We start from the raw sequence: 14,977 nt of genomic DNA, 5'->3' as shown, positions 1-14,977 counted from the left end.
TGGAATTGATTTAATAGACCAATTTACACAATACAAAATGTATATTTACTCTCAGCAAAATTACACAAATGTCACTTTACATACTATAATATATCCCTAACACAAAATATAGATCTAGTAACTTCCATTTTCCATTTATGTAAATTAGCCAGTAAGAGTTTTTTTTTTTTAAGTTCATCTGTATGTTTGTTTATAATCACTAGCTAATTGCATCCAGGTGAATTTCCATTTTGACATCCTGAGAGATTTCCTTGGACAAATAGCTGATCAGACATGACTGATTTTGTGTAAACCACAAAGTATCCACTCCACTCAAGGTCCTAAAAAGTCCCATCATTTCAGTCAGACAACATTCCCACCAACTTTTTATGCATTTGTAAACGAGGCAAATAATAAGCTCTCCTCCTTTGACTGTTCCATCATTAGTTAGTCAATACATCCATCAACTCAAATGCATTACAAATGGAGTCCAGAAACATTCCTCCACCCATTCCCAAAGTCACTATTCCTCCTCATCTGAGGAGCGGTCAGATCGTGCTTCTGAGTGGTCCGGGATGTCTCTGTAGGTGAGGAACTCCAGGATCCTGCGTGGTATGGGGAGGGCCTCCACCTGGTGTGTGGAGACTGAGTGGCGCAGGACGGAGCGGCACAGGTGGCACAGACTGGGCACTGACCTGGGAACCATCCAAAACCTCACGTGCCCATCTCTGGTCCTGCAACAATAACACACAGGGTATTAGCCAATTTGTTTGCCTCGTTTTAACCTTCCTACATGGATATGCTAACTAAATAAGACTAAAAAGACCAACTGCAACAACACTGGGTGTCGAGTCTGATATCTGTCTTGCCCACTACTTACTTAAACTGCATACTGTGTACTAATCATACTAAATACTATTTAGAACGTACAGTTTAGTATGTAGTAAGCAACTAATATCAGCACACTAGGCTCATCCTACTGAGAATGCGTTATCTAATGCGCAATTGCGTTCATTCCCAATATTAGTTTATTTTGTTACAGCGCGTCCCCTCAGCTAATTATCAGCTGTTGTCAGACTAGCGTTGCAAAGCTACTGGTAATGTACTATAGTTACCGGAATCTTTGGTAATTAACATAAATTCTTTGGCAATCTATCGTAACTTTGGTAATTTATACTTGAATAACTTTTAAAAACTGTATTCATATACGATTCATTTTTCATACCTATATATATACACATATATACATATATATATAATATATATATATATATATAATAGTTTACTGGTAAACTTTGAAAGTTTCCAGTAATATACCCTTAATATACCCTCCCTTTACATACCTATGTCAGACACACATGGGTCTCAAAAGATGATTCCCTTAATAGTGTGCAGCGAATTCTACTGGATGAAAAGCCCAAATGGATATGACATCCTGGCATTTAAAGCACACTAAACCTATAAAACTACATTTTTCCGCATACCTAAAATGCCTACTATTTAGAAAACGCAAGTACGGTTATTCGGATACGGCCAGGATCTTAGAGGTGCATCTGAAGGTGAAGGCAAATTCCTAGGACCGTATTCACAAAGCCCTCTGGAAATTGCTTTCAACAGTCTCATATCAGTGTAAAATAAGGGGGTATTGTCTTCCCCATCTCTCCAATGTTATCTATTAACTCTACCCTTATAACTCATAGTTGATTATATCCAGGCCTGACAGAGCTTGGATGCATCTAAAATGAGTTAGTGGTCCAAACACACCAAGACAATCATGAAGAGGGCAGCACAACACCTTTTCCTCCTCAGGAGACTGAAAAGATTTGGCATGGGTCCCCAGATCCTCAAAAAGTTCTACAGCTGCACCATTGAGAGCATGGCGGCAGCGTAGCCTAGTGGTTAGAGCGTTGGACTAGTAACCAAAAGGTTACAAGATCGAATCCCTGAGCTGACAAGGTACAAATCTGTCGTTCTGCCCCTGAACAAGGCAGCTAACCCACTGTTCCTAGGCCGTCATTGAAAATAGGAATTCTTACATTGTTCTTAACTGACTTGCCTAGTTAAATAAAAATGTAAAAATCCCGACTGGTTGCATCACCGCCTGGTATGGCATCTGACTGTAAGGCGCTACAGAGGGTAGTGCATACTGCTCAGTACATCACCGTGGCCAAGCATCCTGCCATCCAGGACCTATATACTAGGTGGTGTCAGAGGAAAGCCCAAAAAATGGTCAAAGACTCCAGTCACCCAAGTCATAGACTGTTCTCTCTGCTACTGCACGGCAAGCAATACTAGGACCAAAAGGCTCCTTAATAGCTTCTACCCCCAAGCCATAAGACTACTGAACAATGAATCAATGGGGATCATTTACAGTGACACCCACCCCCCCCCCCCCCATTTGTTTTTACACTGCTGCAACTCACTGTTTATTATCTATGCATAGTCACTTCACCCCTACCTACATGTACAAAATTACCTCGATTAACCTGTACCCCTGCACATTGACTTGGTACCGGTACCCCTTGTATATAGCCTCGTTATTGTTATTGTGTTACTTTTTATAATTTTTTACTTGAGTTTATTTGGTAAATATCTTTCTTGAACTGCATTGTTGGTTAAGGGCTTGTAAGTAAGCATTTCACGGTAAGGTCTACCTGTTGTATTCGGCGCATGTGACAAATAAAGTTTGATTTGAGGCTCATGTTTGTATCAAGTTATTCTAATGAGAATGAGCCAGTAAAGTAAATCTACCCTGTGGCTACGACTCCCCCTTGTGGATGGAAGTTGCAGCACAGCCCATTGGAGGTACGGTCCTCCTTTGTCTGCATCACCATACCCCTCTGTCCTGGCTCCCACATCTGGAGGGCTCTGTGAAACACATGAAACAGAAGGCCTAGCACTTTCTCTTTTAAATTTGTTGAGGAGGGTGCAAAGATCTTAACTAAACTCTTACCTGTCTTCAGTTACAATAGCCAGTTGCAAACCCTCGGGGGAGAATCTCAATGATGAGATTTGGTTCTGTCCATACATCTCAGAGCAATCCCTATTGGAAAGAAAAAGCAACAATGTGTCAACTAATGCACCACACATATCACACCATTATCCTGCTACACATATCAAATCATTATCCACACAAAGATGTACATTAGAGTAGACAATTTCTGTGCAGTGTAGGGGTCCCACAGATCGATCCACCAACTGGAACCACTGAAGGCTGCGGTGGCGAGCAGTGCCCCATCGGGAGAGAAGTCACAGGAAGCTAATAGGTAGAATGTCTTGTGGTTGATCCCCGTTAAGTTCCTGATGAAGGTGTACGACCGCAGGCTCCATAGACACACCATCTGGTAAAATAAAAAAAACTTTTATAGCCTTTTCATACTGCCATGCGGAGTCGAACCAAACTCTGCTGGCTCAGACATTTCCTTTTCAGCACGGTTTCAGCAACTATTGTGGTTCTCTTGGAGAGTCCTCTGCTGAAGGGCAACTCACTCTGTCAAACCTGCCGACCGATGCGATCATGCTGCAGTCTGGTGAGACACTACAGCAGCTGACCCAGTCCTTGTGGCCAGAGAGGACATGTGGCTCCTTTTCACCTATGGAGGGCAGAGAAAAAGATACAGTATATAGAAGTTTAAGGTCAATTCCACATGCAATAAAAATGTCCATGAATTTCTGCATTGAAGAAGATGAGAGAAATGTCCTTTGGAGGAATGATTTTTAGATGTATAACAATAGCTGACCTTTCTGGGTTAGATCCCATATCCTTAAGGTTTTGTCTCGAGAGGATGATATGAGGGTGAGCTTTTCGTTAGGAGTGAAGACCAGGTCCCTTGCAATACCCTCATGTCCTTTGAGGTCAAACCGAGGCTGACCTGAAAATGTAATCAGGGCACTGTGAGTTGCACGTTAACATTAGAGACTTGGCATCATGTGGTCAATAAATGAAATAGAGCAGTGTCCTAAGTTGGATATCCCACCAGTTACAACATCCCATATCTTGATCACTCCATTGTCTAAGCCAGTTGCCAGAAGCAGTCTGGATGATTCTCTCTCACAGGATGCTGCTTTTTCTCCAGGTGCTGGTGTCTTTGATGGACGTGGTCCAAACGCCAACCCCCACACTGTCTGACCACAGTTCAGGGTCTTGTCCTGTCTGTTGCTCTCTAGGGCAATCTCAACCCTATTGACCCTATATGGACAAGCATTATTGACAGTAAACAAATGAAGAATAAAACTCAAGAGTTGCTGATGAATAACATCAAGACCATCAAATGAGGAAGGAGATGAAGCAAGGAAGAATGTTAGGAAGGAAGGAAGAATGGATGGAAGGAAGGAAGGAGGAATATTTACAGGCCTATAGTCTTTAAAGGCCCTACATACTTATCATGCCGAAGCGGCCAGGCAATCACCCACACAATTCCGTGTCCCATGGACCATGCAAACCAGGATCCATCTGGAGAGAAATCAACGCTCCACGTCTCGCAGCCAGCGCGCCCCTCCAGCGATGGAGGGTGGGCGGATTTCAATTCCAATATCAGCCCATCGGAAGCTGTGAGAGGCGAGAAGTTAGAATATAAACAATTAATGCTGTTGGACTACCGTAATACAGTACATTTGAGTGAATACTCCACATAAACTCAGCAAAAAAAGAAAAGTCCCCTTTTCAGGACCCTGTCTTTCAAAGATAATTCGTAAAAATCCAAATAACTTCACAGATCTTCATTGTAAAGGGTTTAAACACTGTTTCCCATGCTTGTTCAATGAACCATAAATAATAAATTAACATGCACCTGTGGAACGGTCGTTAAAACACTAACAGCTTACAGACGGTAGGCAATTAAGATCACAGTTATGAAAACTTAGAACACTAAAGAGGCCTTTCTACTGACTCTGAAAAACACCAAAAGAAAGATGCCCAGGGTCCCTGCTCATCTGCGTGAACGTGCCTTAGGCATGCTGCAAGGAGGCATAAGGACTGCAGATGTGGCCAGGGCAATAAATTGCAATGTCCGTACTGTGAGACGCCTAAGACAGCGCTACAGGACGGAAAGCTGATCGCACGTGTAACAACACCTGCACAGGATCGGTACATCCGAACATCACACCTGCAGGACAGGTACAGGATGGCAACAACTGCCCGAGTTACACCAGGAACGCACAATCCCTCCATCAGTGCTGACTGTCTGCAATAGGCTGAGAGAGGCTGGACTGAGGGCTTGTAGGCCTGTTGTAGGCAGGTCCTCACCAGACATCGCCAGCAACAACGTCGCCTATGGGCACAAACCCACCGTCGCTGGACCAGACAGGACTGGCAAAAAGTGCTCTTCACTGACGAGTCGCGATTTTGTCTCACCAGGGGTGATGGTCGGATTCGCGTTTATCGTCGAAGGAATGAGCGTTACACTGATGCCTGTACTCTGGAGCGGGATCGATTTGGAGGTGGAGGGTCCGTCATGGTCTGGGGCGGTGTGTCACAGCATCATCGGACTGAGCTTGTTGTCATTGCAGGCAATCTCAACGCTGTGCGTTACAGGGAAGACATCCTCCTCCCTCATGTGGTACCCTTCTTGCAGGCTGATCCTGACATGACCCTCCAGCATGACAATGCCACCAGCCATACTGCTCGTTCTGTGCGTGATTTCCTGCAAGACAGCTATGTCAGTGTTCTGCCATGGCCAGGGAAGAGCTTGGATCTCAATCCCATTGTGCACATCTGGGACCTGTTGAATCAGAGGGTGAGGGCTAGGGCCATTCCCCCCAGAAATGTCTGGGAACTTGCAGGTGCCTTGGTGGAAGAGTGGGGCAACATCTCACAGCAAGAACTGGCAAATCTGGTGCAGTCCATGAAGAGGAGATGCACTGCAGCTGGTGGCCACAGCTGGTGGCATTGGCCACACCAGATACTGACTGCTACGTTTGATTTTGACCCCCCCCTTTGTTCAGGGACACATTATTCCATTTCTGTTAGTCACATGTCTGTGGAACTTGTTCAGTTTATGTCTCAGTTGTTGAATCTTGTTATGTTCATACAAATATTTACACATGCTAAGTTTGCTGAAAATAAACACAGTTGACAGTGAGAGGACGTTTATTTTTTTGCTGAGTATATTTGTTAGTGTGCCAGCTGTTCATTTGGCAATTTTTCCCTTTCCTTTCTCACGACTTCTACATGGGATTGACTGTTTCTGAAAGCTATAATGGAAACACCAACATAAAGTGTCTTAACTGGGTGTTGGGTCCCTACGAGCCGCCAGAACAGCCTTGGCATAGATTCTACAAGTGTCTGGAACTCTATTGTAGGGATACTACACCATTCTTCCACGAGAAATTCCATCAATTGCTGTTTTGTAGATGGTGGTAGAAAACGCTGTCTCAGGCGCTGCTCGAGTCTCCCATAAGTGTTAATTTGAGTTGAGATCATGGCATATGGTTTACATCAGGGTTCCCCAACTGGCGGCCCACATTTTCGTTGCCCAATAAAAAATCGTTTTCATGCTCATCAAATCATTCATTGACCACCACTTGTGCCCTGTGAATGGGGGCATTATCATCCTGGAAGAAACCACTCCCACCAGGATATAAATTATTAATCAAAGGTTGAAGGTGATCACTCAGAATGGCTGTGTATGTATTTATTGGCGTTTACCTTGCCCTCGGTGGACCTAAACCATGCCAGCAAAATGCACCCCCACACCATAACAGAGCCGCCAGAACCCTAATTTACTCAAGTGTTTCCTTTTGGCAGTTACCTGTATATTGTTTTATTATAGTCCTATAAATAAAATGGAACGTACCTGGCCGTATGCGCCGAATGTTGTCTTTTAATGAACACATTTTTGCAAATTTTAGATGTTGACGGAAGCAGGTTATCACATTCTTGATCGGGTTACTGTCTATACTTCCTGATTATCTAACAATGCCGTCTAGTCAATAATCCCATGTTAAAATGCCATATTCCGAGAGAAAAATAGAGCGCATACTGTATATTCGGATCGCTAAATGACGTGATATAGCCAAATAGTGTTTTTTTAAGCTTTCGGTAGAGAAATGTAAGTCAAAGAAGAATTCATCTCATTTCCTGTACAGTAAAATTCCATTCCTCCAATGCGATAGGATTGGCTACCTTGCCACACGTGCCCTTGTTTTCTATTAAGTAACATGGACTCGTCTTGGGCTTGTTTGATCTATTGATAAGCATACTCATTCCCAGGGACATGTCCCCCCCACATTCTGAAATTGCATTTTTGTCCCCCCCCCAGTTTTATCATTGTAATGTGATACATTTATTTTGTAACAGTGAACTTTAGGACCATGCGGACGCCTCGGAACGTCGGGTAGGCTGTTTGGAGTGTTTATCCGACTGGATACAAAAATGTATTATTATGTTCCCACCACTTCTAAAACTAAAGTTGCACCCCTGCTCATTCCAACTTGTAAATTGTATACGTTGTTCATTAATAAAAAAGAGAAAGAGAGAGCGAAACAGCGTACAAAGCATTAGGAACACCTGCTCTTTCCATGAAATAGACCGCTCAAACTCAACTCTGGACCTCGAAGCCAGCTCCACTTCATTTTTTCATTGTTCCCCTCTAATCAGGGATTGATTTAGCCCTGGGACAACAGGTGTGTGCAATTCATTATCAGGTAGAACAGAAAACCAGCAGGCTCCGGACCTCGTAGGGTAAGAGTTGAGTACCCCTGAAATAGACTGACCAGGTGAAAACTATGATCCCTTATTGATGTCACTTGTTAAATCCCCTTTAATCAGTGACAATGAAGTGGAGGTTTAAGAGTTTTAAGCCTTGAGACATGGTTTGTGTGGTTGCCATTCAGAGGATGAATGGGCAAGACAAAACATTTAAGTACCTTTGAATGGGGCATGGTTGTAGGTGCCAGTCAGTTTGAGTTTGCAAAGAACTGCAACGCTGCTGGATTTTTCACACTCAACAGTTTCCCGTGTGTATCAAGAAGGGTCCACCACCCAAAAGATATCCAGATATCACAATTGTGGGAAGCATTGACATCAACATGGGCCAGCATCCCTGTGGAACGCTTTCAACACCTTTTTTTGTCCATGCCCCAACGAATTGAGGCTGTGCTGAGGGCAAATGGGGGTGTAACTCACCCCGCCTATGCTTTTTTATTCAGGTTTATTTTGTGTTTAAGTGATACAAAATGTTATGAAATGTTACATTATTGTGAAAAATGTCATTTATTGAGACAAATGGCAACAATTCATTTAAAATAACCCTGTTAATTATCAATTAATAAGCCTGAAGCGAAAACAAAAAAGTGAAATGGATGATAAAAAGCTCACCCATACATCGACATAGGCTACTGTGAAAGCCAACCACCAATAATTACACATCTTTTCACAGTTTCATAGGTAGTGAAATGTTATCTTTGTTTTTATGTAATGTTTTAAAGAATATCAATCTTCCAACACCTAAAATGTGACAAGTTCTTCCATATCTGTATTTTCTAGCTGTAATGGATGTTCAACAATTTCTTCATCTTCATGGTCATCTGAAAAAGAGATGGTTTACAGATTTGGGTTAAAGCTGCATATACAGTATGAGGTCAATACAAAACAGAAACAGAATAGTTACAGTTCTATCCACACTAAATTACGGATACATGCAATTACAACATTACGATCACATTACTTGCCTTCATCATGTAATATAGAACGGGCCTACACCTTTTCAAAACAAATATATGCAGCTAGTACCCCAGTGGGCAATCCTCCCTTCTACAAGCAGGAAGCAGCTAGAATCATGTCTTACTGGATGAGATTCGATGTATTTGTACAAGTGTAGTGCTGTGTCCGTTAGTCAGAGATAGAGGTGGCAGTCTGGGTACTGCTTCAGGAAACACCTCTTCATCAGACTCTACCAGGCTCAACACATCTTCCCTCTCCTCCTCCATTCGCTCAAATCCATTACCTGTAATAAAAAAATATCAATTTCAAAATTGGTTGTTAGTATTTAAATATATATTTTTGCAAGTCAGTAACTTTCCAAGTCAGTCATCATCAAAGTATATCTTATCTTTAAGGTTAGGTTGATGGATCTTTTTCTTTCACCTTTCATGAAATTACACAATAATAAACAAAGGCAGATGAGCTAACTTAAAAGCTCTTGTAACAAAAGGAACAATGCAATTCATGGGGAAAAAAGGTTTTACCCAGGCAAATTCGGTCACGGCTGGAATATACTGTTTTAGCGATAACAATCCCAGATCCTACGATCAAAATGGCTAGGAATATCCCAATGATTGCTCCAGTGGATTGAGATGAGGCTGAGAAAAAAAAAAAAAAACTAGATTAGACATGTTTTAGTCTCTCATTAGGCATGCTTACATGTCGCTAAAGGGACATGAATGTACAAGAATCTCTCACAAGGAGAGGCAACAAGTTTATCGACATTCCAAAGAAGGTATTGCCATGCTACCTTTCTGCACCTGCCTTTGTTAGGTTTTGTTTATAAGTATGGTCTTCTGTGTCTATACCTCTATTACAAATCAAATGTTATTAGTCACATGCGCCGAATACAACAGTGAAATGCTTACTTACGAGTCCCTAACCAACAGTGCAGCTTAAAAAAATGTATGTATAAGAATAAGAGATAAAATTAACATGTATTTAAGGAGCAGCAGTAAAAAAATAACAATATATACAGGGGGGTGCCGGCACAGAGTCAATGTGCGGGGGCACCGGTTAGTTGAGGTAGTATGTACATGTAGGTAGAGTTAATTCATTAAAGTGACTATGCAAAGATGACAACAGAGAGTGGCAGTGGTGTGGAGAGGGGAGGGGGGGGGCAATGCAAATAGTCTGGCTAGCCATTTGACTAGATGTTTAGGAGTCTTATGGCTTGGGGGTAGAAGCTGTTTAGAATCAAATATAATGTATTTATATAGCCCTCCTTACATCAGCTGATATCTCAAAGTGCTGTACAGAAACCCAGCCTAAAACCCTAAACAGCAAGCAATGCAGGTGTAGAAGCACGGTGGCTAGGAAAAACTCCCTAGAAAGGCCAAAACCTAGGAAGAAACCTAGAGAGGAACCAGGCTATGAGGGGTGGCGAGTCCTCTTCTGGCTTTGCCGGGTGGAGATTATAACAGAACATGGCCAAGATGTTCAAATGTTCATAGATGACCAGCAGGGTCAAATAATAATAATTACAGTGGTTGTCGAGGGTGCAACAGGTCAGCACCTCATGAGTAAATGTCAGTTGTCTTTTCATAGCCGATCATTCAGAGTATCTCTACCACTCCTGCTGTCTCTAGAAAGTTGAAAACAGCAGGTCTGGGACAGGTAGCACGTCCGGTGAATAGGTCAGGGTTCCATAGCCGCAGGCAGAACGGTTGAACAGTTGAAACTGGAGCAGCCGTTTCAAGCCTCTTGGATCAAGACTTGGTGCTCTGGTACCGCTTGCCGTGCGGTAGCAGAGAGAACACTCTATGACTAGGGTGGCTGGAGTCTTTGACAATTTTTAGAGCCTTCCTCTGACACCGCCTGGTATAGAGGTCCTGGACGGCAGGAAGCTTAGCCCCAGTGATGTACTGGGCGTTCGCACTACCCTCTGTAGTGCCTTGCGGTCAGAGGCCGAGCCGTTGCCATAACAGGCAGTGATGCACTAAGCATGTTCACAAATGGTTTTGTTCTGATAAAGATCCCCCACACCTGGCCTTTATGATTATAAACAAATTATCACTAGGGCCATAATCAATCTCTAGATACGTTTTCTATACAATTTCCCATAGTCCCACAATTTTCTTACAGGAAGGAAAATTAGGTGCATGCACACACAGACGCCCCGACACTCAACTCAGTCTTAACTCACTTTTAACTGTTAAATAGATCTCCAGCTCGCGGACCATCAGTGGGTTCTCACTCCTGCAGAAGTAGAGGCCCTCGTCCTGCTTGGTGATGTTGACTATGGTGAGGGTGAAGGTGGGGCCCTGTCCTAACAGGACATACTTGGGGCTGGGTACCACATCCTCCTGCTGGGCTGTCCTCTGCCAGGTGGTGAGGGCTGGAGGCAGAGAGCTGGACTCTTTACAGGTTAATGTGATGTTGGTGCCTTCAAGAGCTGTGACCAGTGGTTCCCCTTCAGGATAGGGAGACTCTGGGAGATGAAAAGAAACAGGGTGTTAGACTGGGCCAGGGATATAATTACACATAATTACAATTGAGCCAGAAGCATACCACCCTGCATCCCACTGCTGGCTTGCTTCTGAAGCTAAGCAAGGTTGGTCCTGGTCAGTCCCTAGATGGGAGACCAGATGCTGCTGGAAGTAGTGTTGGAGGGCCAGTAGGAGGCACTCTTTCTTCTGGTCTAAAAAAATATCCCAAGGGCAGTGATTGGGGACATTACCCTGTGTAGGGTGCTGCCTTTCGAGATGGGTGTCCTGGCTTTATTCCCAACCTGGCCCTCATACTGTCACTTAATCATCCCCAGTTTACAATTGGCTCATTCATCTCCTCTCCCCTGTAACTATTCCTCAGGTCGTTGCTGTAAATGAGAATGTGTCCTCAGTCAACTTACCCGTTAAAATATCCGATTAAAAAACAACAACATTTATATTAGATATAAGGATGCACACACACACACTGGAGAGGTGTGGCTGAGTAAGAGGTTCTTTGGCGCTTTTTCATTGTTTGAGTAACCTTTCAAATATCCCTCGGCACGCCTTTCTGGAATTGCAGAAAACACACTTGCTGTGTGCCACTGAATGGTTTCACACCTGGCTAACATTCTGAGCTTTGTACAGTTGCAGAAACCATACAGTTGTTTAAAAGCGGAAATAAACAAGAGTTGACCTGAACTGAAGTGAACTAAACATTGATACGTTTCAGGGTGTCTTTCTACAGTATTTGCAATACAGAAACCATAAATCTGAAAAGTAAACATAAAGCATAGCAGATGTTGACTAGTTTGCAGGGTGTCTCTTATATTTCTTACTGAGCGTGAAGGAGCAGAACTTCTCGTCTTCTGTACTAATCATAGGATGATACCCATCACACTTCAGCGTCTGCCCGTCGAACAACAACGACCTGTTCAGATTTATCACTAGACGGTCTGTCACCTCCGACTCCATCAGCTGTCCAGCCACCTAAGAGGACCACAATGGAAATAAGTTGTTACACTTTTGTGTTACCGTCAATTATTTTAAATGCATTGTATCCCATTAAATTGTGTTTTTAAATTGTCCCCAAAAAACACCCAAATAAACACCTCGTTCCCCTGGCTCGCTGGCACTTGATGTTTCTCCCCCCAGAGTAACGTGGGAGAGGGGTAGCCTCCAAACCAGCTGCAGTTAAACTGGACATGGGACGGGTCCTTCCCAATCTTCCACTGACACTCCGGGTGCTTCTCTGGGGAATCTAGAGAAATGGAAGCAGTTAATTTTACGGTATAGAATTGATTTGGTATTTGAGTAATTACACAGTAATAACAAACCAGGTACCATTTGCATTTTTATGATAATACGATTTATTATTTTCGTTAATCTAAACAAATAGGGCACCATTTGGTACCAGGTATATAGCCAGTGGCAACTGCAGATAAACAAAACAGTATTGACATTGAGATTTTATTTCATTTTATTATCACTAAGCCCATGGCAATCACAGAAGACAGATCCCAGTATCAGAGACTAGTGAGTCTATTACCCTTATAGCCACCTACAGTATACAAGCAGCTCTTTGCTCCAGCCAACTTCCTTCTGGGAAACTGAGTTCTGGGCTCTACATATGTAGTTCCCCTGAGCTGTGGGTTGGATGTCCTCTATCCTGAAGTCCAGCCAGGACCCACTGCCCGCTGTCAGAGAGTCATTTCTGTACGCCACACCCTGAAACTCCCAGGTCAGACGCTGGGAGGGATAGGACCAGCTGGAGCAGTTGAACAACACCGTGGAACCCCTGTGGACGACGAGGGTCCCATTGGAAAGGGTTGTGGCTGGGTGGATGTCTGTGATGCCATTGCCAGGACAACCTGTAAGAGGTCAACATAAGGTGGTTTCGTAGGCATACACTTTCCACTTGAATACAGTCTTCACATTATACAACAATCAAGCATTGTTACAATGTTTCATTATTGAGCAATGTGGACCGATAGCATTCTCTTTAGAGATCCTTCTCAGTCCTTATTCATTAATATCAGACAGTTCAATGCTCTTCAAGGTACAGTATTTAAGATCACCCGCAAATACCCTCTTATCATGCTCATTCAAATGGCTACAGGATACATGGACATACATCTACAGTAACTGTTATCCATGAAACTAGCCACTGCAGCAAATATTCCGGAAGAACCAGTTTCAAGGAATTTGGAGCCAGGGCAATAGACCAAAAATGCTCGATTCTATTCACCTGTCAGCAACGGAGTGAGGCTGAAATAGCCGAATCGACTAATTGAAGGTGTGTCCACATACTTTTGGCAATGTAATGAATATACAATTCATTATACAAGAATGACACCAACACACACATTGTTACATTAGAAAACATATACTTACTGACTATTTGCAATGTCAGACTTGTTTGAGTGTTGTTGTCATGGGGTAAGGAATCACAAAGATATATCCCCTCATCTGATAAAGCTAGTCCATTGATGTACAAGCTTTGATTGTACATTATCGTCAGGTGCCCTTCACTTGAAGGTGTTGGAATTATGGAATGATTTCGGCCAATGATAAACTGTCCATTCTTCATCCATCGCGTGAAGGAGGGAGTCACATTCGTCGCAGTGTTCCAACACGGAAGTAGAATATTCGCCCCCAGAGTTTTAATTACAGTAGTTTTATCTGGGCGCCCATTTGCTGCAACTTTCATAAAAACAATAAGCAAGAGATGAGACACGATTATCAAATAGTAGAAGTGAGCACCACAAAGATCAAAACATTGACCTAATATAAACTAATTTCACTGTATAACTTATTAGGCTAAGTCCACTTTTTAGGTTACATAGTCGATTTATAAACATGTCACAAGTGGACACTCACCTGTCTGATGCATGAACAGAAGAAGAAAAATTGCAACTGAGAATGCCTTCATGATTATTCCTGCTGTATAGCCTGATTTCAAGTTAAACAAAAGCTCGGTTGCCAATGTCAGCAGTTTACCTGACTACCTGTTGTACGTGCTATGACACAAGACAACTCTACACGTATTTACACGAGACTGCTTAGAGTAGATAATAGATCCATAGGCCATAATTCAACATGTCTCTTTTCCATGGAACTGCCACATACTACATATTTTAACCTATTTGACTACCTGGCTGTTTACTCGGGGAGAGGCATTATGGACACGCCTAGTGCCCAAATGGATGACGCATGTCGCGTAGCTGAGTCGAGTGTGGAGACAAATCGGTTCAGTCAGTTGTCGCGATAAACCCTTCCCAGTTGCAATATGTAACCTTTTGTGCGACCAGACCAAATTCACATAGACATCAGAGTTATAGATATGTCATTCTTATTGACAGCAAGTCTAACAATTCTGTGTTCTATGTGCTCTATCTATGCTCCCCATTCTTTTGTTTCGTTTTTGCATCTTTTACTTTCGGCTTTGTACACCAACTTCAAACTGCTGAAAATACTATATTATAGGTTATGGAAAATATATTTCTCACCGGTTAAGATGGTAGAATGAATCTCTACACAGTAGACTGCAACACCAACCCATTTGGCAGTTCTATCTTGTCGGAAAATGTTATAGTTGGGGATGAACATTTCAAGGTTTTTGGTGGTCTTCCTAAGCCAGGATTCAGACACGTGTCACGGCTGTTCAAAGGATCGGACCAACACGCAGCATGGTTGTAGTTCCACATGTTTATTTATTCCGTGAAACATTTGCAACACACCAAAATACTTGTAACAACAAAACAACAAACCGTGATGCAGAGAAAATAACACTCCTCAAAAATTAACAACCCACAAAAACAAATGGAAAACCCCCTACATAAATATGATCTCCAATTAGAGACAACGA

General features: G+C 42.8%; 2 protein-coding genes across 2 annotated transcripts; both read right to left on the bottom strand.

Moving 5' to 3' along the window:
- Positions 1–22: 22 nt before the first annotated feature.
- wsb2 (WD repeat and SOCS box containing 2) lies at positions 23–7,098 on the bottom strand. Its single transcript, XM_029716318.1, has 9 exons — positions 6,774–7,098; positions 4,360–4,528; positions 3,957–4,168; positions 3,720–3,851; positions 3,469–3,572; positions 3,124–3,320; positions 2,933–3,022; positions 2,731–2,847; positions 23–713 (listed from the first exon to the last, which is right to left on the bottom strand). Exons 1-9 carry the CDS (start codon positions 6,811–6,813, stop codon positions 503–505), a joined length of 1,272 nt encoding a protein of 423 aa, XP_029572178.1. The 5' UTR covers positions 6,814–7,098; the 3' UTR covers positions 23–502.
- A 1,074-nt stretch (positions 7,099–8,172) lies between these two features.
- LOC115164128 (V-set and immunoglobulin domain-containing protein 10) lies at positions 8,173–14,306 on the bottom strand. Its single transcript, XM_029716317.1, has 9 exons — positions 13,990–14,306; positions 13,504–13,812; positions 12,675–12,980; positions 12,222–12,370; positions 11,949–12,099; positions 10,827–11,111; positions 9,166–9,279; positions 8,766–8,924; positions 8,173–8,505 (listed from the first exon to the last, which is right to left on the bottom strand). Exons 1-9 carry the CDS (start codon positions 14,039–14,041, stop codon positions 8,426–8,428), a joined length of 1,605 nt encoding a protein of 534 aa, XP_029572177.1. The 5' UTR covers positions 14,042–14,306; the 3' UTR covers positions 8,173–8,425.
- Positions 14,307–14,977: the final 671 nt, after the last annotated feature.

Source organism: Salmo trutta, chromosome 27 (genome assembly GCF_901001165.1).
Source record: "Salmo trutta chromosome 27, fSalTru1.1, whole genome shotgun sequence".
NCBI classification, from domain to species: domain Eukaryota; kingdom Metazoa; phylum Chordata; class Actinopteri; order Salmoniformes; family Salmonidae; genus Salmo; species Salmo trutta.
Note: the sequence above shows the minus strand (reverse complement) of the source record. Positions and strands in the feature narration are given on the sequence as shown.